The sequence below is a fragment of the Petromyzon marinus genome, chromosome 37, assembly GCF_048934315.1.
Source record: "Petromyzon marinus isolate PM22_M1 ecotype Great Lakes invasive population chromosome 37, UKy_Petmar_22M1.pri1.0, whole genome shotgun sequence".
NCBI classification, from domain to species: domain Eukaryota; kingdom Metazoa; phylum Chordata; class Hyperoartia; order Petromyzontiformes; family Petromyzontidae; genus Petromyzon; species Petromyzon marinus.
In genome coordinates this window covers 10192391-10203891 of record NC_133703.1, presented here as the reverse complement: position 1 = coordinate 10203891, position 11501 = coordinate 10192391, and the positions used below count along the sequence as shown (strand labels likewise).

The window sequence follows — 11501 nt, the reverse complement described above, 5'->3', positions numbered from 1 at the left end:
CATACGGCAGCAGAGTGCTGTCGCCAGCCGAACAGCGTTACTGTGTCACGCGCCGGGAACTATTCAGGTCTCCCGCATTAACGAGTTGATTGCTCTGGACATCCCTGGTTCGGTTCCCGTCACCCCTCGTGGGAATAAATATTTGTTGGTTGGCGTCGAATATTTATCGCGCTGGCCGATGGCCTGGCAGCTATGGATGGGAGCCATCCGGTAGTGCCACCTAGGCACATGCCATGGTACAATGGTGAGCACACAGGACTTGTAATCAATACAGAGGTACTATGTACAGGGGCGGCAAGCAGCTAAAAAATGGTGCACGTTTATTATAAATACGACATTCTCAAATGGTTTCGAAATTAAGTGTCTTATCAGCAGAATCGTGCAGAGTTTCTGCCGAACATACACAGCATTAGTTCCTAACACACTTTGGCAGAGTTGGTGTCACTGCCCGGGAAAGGAACATTAATGGTGATTTTGTGGAAAGTCAGGTGAAATGGGTGGTTGGTCAGACTGACCAGCACCCTGTGCTGTGTGGATCGCTCGTGGTTCTGGCCACCAATCGCCAAGCAAATTGGTTGCAGAGACTTCCACGTGTAGAGTGACTTCAGTTGTGTGCAACCGAGTTGCGCAACTGCTTGCACCGGCTGTGGCCGTGTGCGAAAAGCTAACTCGGGTCAAACCTGGGTTTCGAAGCGCGGTGTAGCGTTAACCATGACACTACCGCTCCACACAATCACACACACGCGAAGATCGACACCAAATACGTGCTCTGTTGCACCGCACAGCAACTCACACGCACACTGCAGTGTCCAATAACAACACAAATGTATTAATCATGACAACCACCTGCTCTGCCACTCAAAGCAATGTCCATCACATGGCCATCAACGCGACACATATAGTTCATCACGGTCACCCGACCAGCAGGAGTCACGTGTGTGAGCAGTCCGTGAATGTCGCCGGGCTATGGTGATGCAGTGGTGTGGGTTGGACAAGGGGCGGATGATGATGTCTGTCGTGGAAATCTGTGGAGCGGCATGGAACAAAAGTGGGACGGGTGGCCCAGTGTGGAGCAGGAGCCGCTCGGCTGGGACGAAGGTGGGGAGGAATCCACTGATCCGGTGGAGGCGTGGGGAGGAGGGCGGGACGCCGCGTGAAGCGCGACTCGTGGGAGTGGTGCCAGGCAGAAGGGGCACCTGGGACTCCGTACGCGGGACCCCGGCCGTTGCACCTGGGCTGGGGGGGGATCCGCTGCACTGCAGGTGGAGCGAGGCCGGGGGGAAGGTGCTCTCGGTCCGGGTGGATGGGACGAATCAATGCGGATGGAGTTGAGGATTCGAGAGGAGGTTTGCGGAGGCGGGGAGGAAGGCGGCTGTTGCGGGACTTGCGGTAACGCTGCCGTGAAGAATAGGGAGCAAAAGACTCGTGTGCCGGGCCCGGTCTGGTATCAAGGTGGCGTGGAGGAACCCAGGGCTCTGGTGGAGGTGGAGGCAGGGGGAAAGCAGGGAGCTCCCAATCCTGGGGGTTAGCTTGATTACTCATGGGTGGAGGTGATGGTGCGAGTGGCGGTGGTGGCGATAGTGGCAGTGGAAGCGATGGCAGAAGTGGAGGTTGAGGCAATGGCAGGAGTGAAGGTGGAGTCGATGTCAGCAGTGGGGGTAGAGTTGATATCAGTGGTGGAGACAATGGCCTGAGTAGAGATGGAGGCGATGGCAGCAGTGGAGTTGAGGATTCGAGAGGAGGTTTGCGGAGGCGGGGAGGAAGGCGGCTGTTGCGGGACTTGCGGTAACGCTGCCGTGAAGAACAGGGAGCAAAAGACTCGTGTGCCGGGCCCGGTCTGGTATCACGGTGGGGTGGAGGAGCCCAGGGCTCTGGTGGAGGTGGAGGCAGGTGGAAAGCAGGGAGCTCCCAATCCTGGGGGTTAGCTTGATTACTCATGGGTGGAGGTGATGGTGCGAGTGGCGGTGGTGGCGATAGTGGCAGTGGAGGCGATGGCAGAAGTGAAGGTTGAGGCAATGGCAGGAGTGAAGGTGGAGTCGATGTCAGCAGTGGGGGTAGAGTTGATATCAGTGGTGGAGGCAATGGCCTGAGTAGAGATGGAGGCGATGGCAGCAGTGGAGCCGATGGCCCGATTGGAGGTGTAGGAGATGGCAGCAGTGGGGGCGATGTCCTGAGTAGAGATGGAGGCGATGGCCTGAGTAGAGGTAGAGGCGATGGCCTGAGTAGAGGTGGAGGCGATGGCCTGAGTTGAGGTGGAGACGATGGCCTGAGTAGAGGTGGAGGCGATGGCCCGAGTAGAGGTGGAGGCGATGGCCCGAGTGGAGGTGGAGGCGATTGCCTGAGTGGAGATGGAGGCGATGGCCTGAGTAGAGGTGGAGGCGATGGCCTGAGTAGAGGTAGAGGCGATGGCCTGAGTTGAGGTGGAGACGATGGCATGAGTAGAGGTGGAGGCGATGGCCTGAGTAGAGATGGAGGCGATGGCCTGAGTAGAGGTGGAGGCGATGGCCTGAGTAGAGGTGGAGGCGATGGCCCGAGTGGAGGTAGAGGCGATTGCCTGAGTGGAGGTGGAGGCGATGGCCTGAGTAGAGGTGGAGGCGATGGCCTGAGTGGAGGTGGAGGCGATGGCCTGAGTAGAGGTGGAGGCGATGGCCTGAGTGGAGGTGGAGAAGATGGCCCGAGTGGAGGTGGAGGCGATGGCCTGAGTGGAGGTGGAGGCGATGGAAGCAGTGGAGGTGGAGTTGATATCAGTGGGGGAGGCGATGGCCTGAGTAGAGATGGAGACGATGGCCTGCGTGGAGGTGGAGGCGATGGCCTGAGTAGAGGTGGAGGCGATGGCCTGAGTAGAGGTGGAGGCGATGGCCCGAGTGGAGGTGGAGGCGATGGCCCGAGTGGAGGTGGAGGCGATGGCCCGAGTGGAGGTGGAGGCGATGGAAGCATTGGAGGTGGAGTTGATATCAGTGGGGGAGGCGATGGCCTGAGTAGAGATGGAGGCGATGGCCTGAGTGGAGGTGGAGGCGATGGCAGCGGGGGAGGCGATGGCAGCGGTGGAGGCGATGGCCCGAGTAGAGATGGAGGCAATGGCCCGAGTGGAGGTGGAGGCGATGGCCCCAGTGGGAGCGATGGCCTGAGTGGAGCTGGATTCTTCAGGTGAGGAGCACAGCTCTGCTTGGTGCCGGGGCTGTTTCCCCTCCCCTGCGCCCGCCGCTTTCGTCTCCGCGCCGCGGCCATACGAGCCCAGGGACTCGGTGCTCGGCCGAGACCTCCACCTTTCTTTCTCTGCAGCGCCCGGGAAATCTTCCTCCTTCCGGTCCTCATCCTCATTCTCATCGCTCTCTGCAAAAGTTACGAAAAACATCAACGGCGTCATTAGCTGAATCTCCCTGCTCCGTGTCTGTGAGTGCGTTGTGACCCTGGGGACAGACTTGCGAGTTTGTTTTTTACGTTTTTGAGCCAGGAGGCCAGGATTGGGAAAAACTTGGGCCACTTTTCATCCAGGCAACTGAAGAGCAGCACAGACTAAGTCTTACTTACCAAACATTTAAACTAACAACAGCATACTCTTTGGTTTCTTTCGGTAAAATCACGTAGATAGAAAAATAACTAATAAAGTGAAACCTTGGATTGCGAGCATAATTCCTTCTGGAAACGTGCTCTTAATCCAAAGCACTCGTATATCAAAGCGAATTTCCCCCATAAGAAATAATGGAAACTCAGATGATTCGTTCCACAAACCAAAAATACCGTATTCATATAAAAAATATTAATACAAAATACCTTTTTATATTTTTATTATTTAATATAAAGTAATCAAATTTATTAATTACATTTAATCGTGGCTGGTGTGAGGGAGAGGAGATAGAGGATGGTTATTGTGTAGGACGACTTTCACTTGCAGTACAGTTACTAAAGAACAGTCACTACACATGGACACAAAATAAAAAAATGCTTTACGCACACACACGTATTCACAACACTACAGTACTGTAGTAAACAGTATACACGTAGTCACAACACTATAGTACTGTAGTAAACAGTATACACGTGGTCACAACACTATAGTACTATAGTAAACAAGATAGGTTCGCACGGATGTTGACTATACGAGTGAGGCACACCGACTGAGACCGAGCATGGGAGACGATTACCCACAATCACGCAGTATACACGTGGTCACAACACTATAGTACTATGGTAAACAGTATACACGTGGTCACAACACTATAGTACTGTAGTAAACAGTACACACGTGGTCACAACACTATAGTACTGTAGTAAACAGTATACACGTGGTCACAACCCTATAGTACTATAGCAAATACAGTATACACGTGGTCACAACACTACAGTACTATAGTAAACAGTATACACGTGGTCACAACACTATAGTACTGTAGTAAACAGTACACACGTGGTCACAACACTATAGTACTGTAGTAAACAGTATACACGTGGTCACAACACTATAGTACTATAGTAAACAGTATACACATGGTCACAACACTATAGTACTATAGTAAACAGTATACACGTGGTCACAACACTATAGTACTGTAGTAAACAGTATACACGTGGTCACAACACTATAGTACTGTAGTATACAGTATACACGTGGTCACAACACTATAGTACTGTAGTAAACATTACACACGTGGTCACAACACTATAGTACTGTAGTATACAGTATACACGTGGTCACAACACTACAGTACTATAGTAAACAGTATGCACGTGGTCACAACACTATAGTACTGTAGTAAACAGTATAGACGTGGTCACAACACTATAGTACTATAGTAAACAGTATACACATGGTCACAACACTATAGTACTATAGTAAACAGTATACACGTGGTCACAACACTATAGTACTGTAGTAAACAGTATACACGTGGTCCCAACACTATAGTACTATAGTAAACAGAATACACGTGGTCACAACACTATAGTACTGTAGTATACAGTATACACGTGGTCACAACACTACAGTACTATAGTAAACAGTATGCACGTGGTCACAACACTATAGTACTGTAGTAAACAGTATAGAAGTGGTCCCAACACTATAGTACTATAGTAAACAGTATACACATGGTCACAACACTATAGTACTATAGTAAACAGTATACACGTGGTCACAACACTATAGTACTGTAGTAAACAGTATACACGTGGTCACAACACTATAGTAAACAGTATACACATGGTCACAACACTATAGTACTATAGGAAACAGTAAACACGTGGTCACAACACTATAGTACTGTAGTAACCAGTATACACGTGGTCCCAACACTATAGTAATGTAGTAAACATTACACACGTGGTCACAACACTATAGTACTGTAGTAAACAGTGTACACGTGGTCACAACACTATAGTACTATAGTAAACAGTAAACACGTGGTCACAACACTATAGTACTGTAGTAAACAGTGTACACGTGGTCACAACACTATAGTACTGTAGTAAACAGTACACACGTGGTCACAACACTATAGTACTGTAGTAAACAGTATACACGTGGTCACAACACTATAGTACTATAGCAAATACAGTATACACGTGGTCACAACACTACAGTACTATAGTAAACAGTATACACGTGGTCACAACACTATAGCACTGTAGTAAACAGTACACACTTGGTCACAACACTATAGTACTGTAGTAAAGAGTATACACGTGGTCACAACACTATAGTACTGTAGTAAACAGTATACACGTGGTCACACTATAGTACTATAGTAAACAGTACACACGTGGTCACAACACTATAGTACTGTAGTAAACAGTATACACGTGGTCACAACACTATAGTACTGTAGTGAACATTACACACGTGATCACAACACTATAGTACTGTAGTAAACATTACACACGTGGTCACAACACTATAGTACTGTAGCAAACAGTGTACACGTGGTCACAACACAATAGTACTATAGTAAACAGTACACACGTGGTAACACCACTATAGTACTGTAGTAAACAGTATACACGTGGTCACAACATTATAGTACTATAGTAAACAGTATACACGTGGTCACAACACTATAGTACTATAGTAAACAGTATAGACGTGGTCACAACACTATAGTACTATAGTAAACAGTATACACGTGGTCACAACACTATAGTACTGTAGTAAACAGTATACACGTGGTCCCAACACTATAGTACTATAGTAAACAGTATAAACGTGGTCCCAACACTATAGTACTATAGTAAACAGTATACACGTGGTCACAACACTACAGTACTATAGTAAACAGTATACACTTGGTCACAACACTATAGTACTGTAGTAAACAGTATACACGTGGTCACAACACTATAGTACCATAGTAAACAGTATACACATGGTCACAACACTATAGTACTATAGGAAACAGTATACACGTGGTCACAACACTATAGTACTGTAGTAAACAGTATACACGTGGTCCCAACACTATAGTACTATAGTAAACAGTACACGTGGTCACAACACTATAGTACTATAGTAAACAGTATACACCTGGTCACAACACTATAGTACTATAGTAAACAGTATACACGTGGTCACAACACTATAGTACTGTAGTAAACAGTATACACGTGGTCCCAACACTATAGTACTATAGTAAACAGTATACACGTGGTCACAAGACTATAGTACTGTAGTATACAGTATACACGTGGTCACAACACTACAGTACTATAGTAAACAGTATGCACGTGGTCACAACACTATAGTACTGTAGTAAACAGTATAGACGTGGTCACAACACTATAGTACTATAGTAAACAGTATACACATGGTCACAACACTATAGTACTATAGGAAACAGTATACACGTGGTCCCAACAGTATAGTACGGTAGTAAACAGTATACACGTGGTCCCAACACTATAGTACTATAGTAAACAGTATACACGTGGTCACAACACTATAGTACTGTAGTATACAGTATACACGTGGTCACAACACTACAGTACTATAGTAAACAGTATGCACGTGGTCACAACACTATAGTACTGTAGTAAACAGTATAGACGTGGTCACAACACTATAGTACTATAGTAAACAGTATACACATGGTCACAACACTATAGTACTATAGTAAACAGTATACACGTGGTCACAACACTATAGTACTGTAGTAAACAGTATACACGTGGTCACAACACTATAGTACTGTAGTATACAGTATACACGTGGTCACAACACTACAGTACTATAGTAAACAGTATGCACGTGGTCACAACACTATAGTACTGTAGTAAACAGTATAGACGTGGTCACAACTCTATAGTACTATAGTAAACAGTATACACATGGTCACAACACTATAGTACTATAGTAAACAGTATACACGTGGTCACAACACTATAGTACTGTAGTAAACAGTATACACGTGGTCACAACACTATAGTACTATAGTAAACAGTATACACATGGTCACAACACTATAGTACTATAGGAAACAGTATACACGTGGTCACAACACTATAGTACTGTAGTAAACAGTATACACGTGGTCCCAACACTATAGTAATGTAGTAAACATTACACACGTGGTCACAACACTATAGTACTGTAGTAAACAGTGTACACGTGGTCACAACACTATAGTACTATAGTAAACAGTAAATACGTGGTCACAACACTATAGTACTATAGTAAACAGTATACACGTGGTCACAACACTATAGTACTGTAGTAAACAATATACACGTGGTCACAACACTATAGTACTATAGTAAACAGTAAACACGTGGTCACAACACTATAGTACTATAGTAAACAGTATACACGTGGTCACAACACTATAGTACTGTAGTAAACAGTATACACGTGGTCACAACACTATAGTACTGTAGTAAACAGTATACACGTGGTCACAACACTATAGTACTGTAGTAAACAGTATACACGTGGTCACACTATAGTACTATAGTAAACAGTATACACGTGGTCACAACACTATAGTACTGTAGTAAACAGTATACACGTGGTCACAACACTATAGTACTGTAGTAAACATTACACACGTGATCACAACACTATAGGACTGTAGTAAACATTACACACGTGGTCACAACACTATAGTACTGTAGCAAACAGTGTACACGTGGTCACAACACCATAGTACTATAGTAAACAGTACACACGTGTTCACACCACTATAGAACTGTAGTAAACAGTATACACGTGGTCACAACATTATAGTACTATAGTAAACAGTATACACGTGGTCACAACACTATAGTACTATAGTAAACAGTATAGACGTGGTCACAAAACTATAGTACTATAGTAAACAGTATACACGTGGTCACAACACGATAGTACTGTAGTAAACAGTATACACGTGGTCCCAACACTATAGTACTATAGTAAACAGTATACACGTGGTCACAACACTATAGTACTGTAGTAAACAGTATACACGTGGTCCCAACACTATAGTACTATAGTAAACAGTATACACGTGGTCACAACACTATAGTACTGTAGTAAACAGTATACACGTGGTCACAACACTATAGTACCATAGTAAACAGTATACACATGGTCACAACACTATAGTACTATAGTAAACAGTATGCACGTGGTCACAACACTATAGTACTGTAGTAAACAGTATACACGTGGTCACAACACTACAGTACTATAGTAAACAGTATACACATGGTCACAACACTATAGTACTATAGGAAACAGTATACACGTGGTCACAACACTATAGTACTGTAGTAAACAGTATACACGTGGTCCCAACACTATAGTAAACAGTATACACGTGGTCATAACACTATAGTACTGTAGTATACAGTATACACGTGGTCCCAACACTATAGTACTATAGTAAACAGTATACACGTGGTCAAAACACTATAGTACTATAGTAAACAGTATACACGTGGTCACAACACTATAGTACTATATTAAACAGTATACACGTGGTCACAACACCATAGTACTGTAGTAAACAGTATACACGTGGTCACAACACAAGCAATCGTCTTCAGGTGAAATAATACAGCAGGCGGACTGCTGAGACAGGAAGAAATGTAGCGAGAGAGCTACTGCAACCAAAGGTTACACTATATACGTTTGTGGTGGGATTTGCAAGTAAATGTAAGATCGCAGAGCAAGCATACCCCGGCTAATCCCTCGGCTACTCCGAGGGGGAGTGGGAGCGGAGGGGCTGCCGTAACGGGCGAGATAGTGGGGGTGAAATTTACAGAGGGTACAAGCTGATAGAAAGAGGATCAAACTCAGCAAACTTAGAAATGTAATGCAACTCATTGAGTCGGCCAACACAACAAATAATACTTTGCCTGGTTGATCACCGTCCTTCTCTGCTTGTGTGTCTCCCTGTGTGTGGGGAGCGGTGGTGCAGCTGTTAGCGCTACGCTGCGCTATGAACCTGGCGACCCGGGTTCGATTCCCGCTCACGGCCAACACCAGTGACGATTATCTGAACCGGTCCCGGGCCTCCCCTAGGTCGACTCAGCCTCAAATGAGTACCTGGTGCGGTGTGTAAACATCGCCACTAGGGAGACAAAGGCGGTCGGGCGTGGTGCTGGCCACCCACCCCCTCGTGTACTGTTCCGGCCTTCACAGGTGCTCGCTAACAGCACTTGCCCCTACAGTCTGTTCAGGCTATACGGGGGATCTTTGTGTCTCCCTGTCTGTGTTTGGTCTCTCTCTCTCAAATTTAGTTTCACCTGATGACGACTGCTTGAGTTGCAATCGAAACGTCGTATTCTATTATTTTGTTTATTTTTTCTACGTGACTTTACCGAAAGACCATTGAGTAACAACAGTGTTTTTACGAATCACAGCTAAGAGACAAACAACATTATATTTTCTATTAAACATAACATTTTAATAACATGTTAAAAAATACTTTAAATCTCATCACTGCTCCTCATACTCAATCCGTGATCAGTGCCGGATTATCCTCGGAACAAAATAATCATTAGCTGTGGGCCCCGCACTTTCAAGCGCCCCGCGCTAAATGATCTCACCCTATAAATCCCCGTTCAGTGATTCTGTACTTGCTCTATTACTATAGTAAAATTACAATTACTTTACTATGCAAGTTAAAAACTTCGTGCTTTATAATTGTGTTTTTTTCATTTATTCTGGGCACCTTTATAATATAAGCTACAGGACCCGCACGAGCTTAATCCGGCACTGTCCGGGATACTGTTCCAGTGCCCAACCAGGCTGTTGAAGACACCGTGAGTGGAGTTGAGGGGGATCGGTGGAGGTGTGAAGGGGGTGAGTGATGCCGACGGGCTGCGAGGGGGTCATCCGAGAGGGTGCCCAGTGGGGAGATGAAGCAATGAAATCGCTCCACGTGCAGGTGCTGGGTGGATTACTGCACAGCGGCATCGTGGGAGGTGGCGACGGCTCGTGGAGGTCTCTACCCACTAGTGGATTGACCATGGCTGATGGTGGTGGTGATGATGGATGTTGCTCACTCACTTGGCGATGTATGAAACGCCAGAGATGCACGGCGATGTGCAGGGTGTTCAGCAGCATGGTGGAGCTGATGGCCTCCTTGCAGCCGCTGTACAGTTGACCCACAGCGTGGAGCAGAGCAGGGAGCGCGCTGTCCACTATGGCCTGGCAGCTGCTGCTCAGCTCACCCATAGCCTGCAGGAGGGCAGGGAGCACGCTGTCCACAATGTCCTCACTGTGGCTACTGAACATCGGTCCCCAGGTGGCGACCCCTGCTGATGCAGAGACGTTCTTCACGAGTCCCGAGTAGTTGATCGTGGTGGTGTTGGAGCCGTTAATGTCCGAACCCCCACGCCGAGATCCTCCGAGGAGCTCCACCATCGGCTGCGTGAGCAGCAGAACCACAGTGAGGACAGCCGTGAAGATCGCCATGGTGGTGGTGGTGGCGAAGGTCTCTGAAGAACTCGAAGTGGAGGAGCAGCGTGGGGTGAGGTGGTTTCCTCTCCAGGAGCCGACTCCACTCTGACCTCTGCCGTGACGTCACCGGGCCATGACGTCACCGTGACGTCAGAGGTTTCCACGGCTCTTACGTCATTATAGCATTTGGAACGTGGCTGTGCAATGGAACATCAACACGTGATGCACTACAACACTGTATTGTTTATAGAATTGTAATACAATACTAATTATTCACATCTGAGACAGAACATCGGCAGAGGAGGGAGCCTCACTCCTCACTTCTCCCAACCAGCTTAAAAGTCGCTACGAATCTTAACAGCGTTCATTGAAGCTCTGTGGATGTATAGGCCTTACTTTAACATATATTTCTGTGACCAGTCACAAGCTAATCCCTTAGCTATTTCAATGCTAAATTACTAGTTGCCTCCGTGGATGTGTAGGTTTTTACTTTAACATAGCCATTTCCGTGACCAGTCACAAGCTAATCCCTCAGCTATTTGCACAAGCTAATCCCTTAGCTATTTCAATGCTAAATTACTAGTTGCCTCTGTGGATGTGTAGGTTTTGACTTTAACATAGCCAT

General features: G+C 46.4%; 1 protein-coding gene across 1 annotated transcript in view; it reads right to left on the bottom strand.

Moving 5' to 3' along the window:
• Positions 1-808: 808 nt before the first annotated feature.
• The window catches only part of LOC142930112 (uncharacterized), a 55788-nt gene continuing 45095 nt past the window's right edge, over positions 809-11501 (bottom strand). Inside the window, exons 2-3 of the mRNA XM_076072176.1 lie at positions 10484-10642; positions 809-3333 (exon numbers count right to left, since the gene is read on the bottom strand). Coding sequence (XP_075928291.1) covers positions 1931-3333; positions 10484-10642 — 1562 coding nt within the window. The 3' untranslated portion in view covers positions 809-1930. The remainder of the gene's footprint in view (positions 3334-10483; positions 10643-11501) is intronic.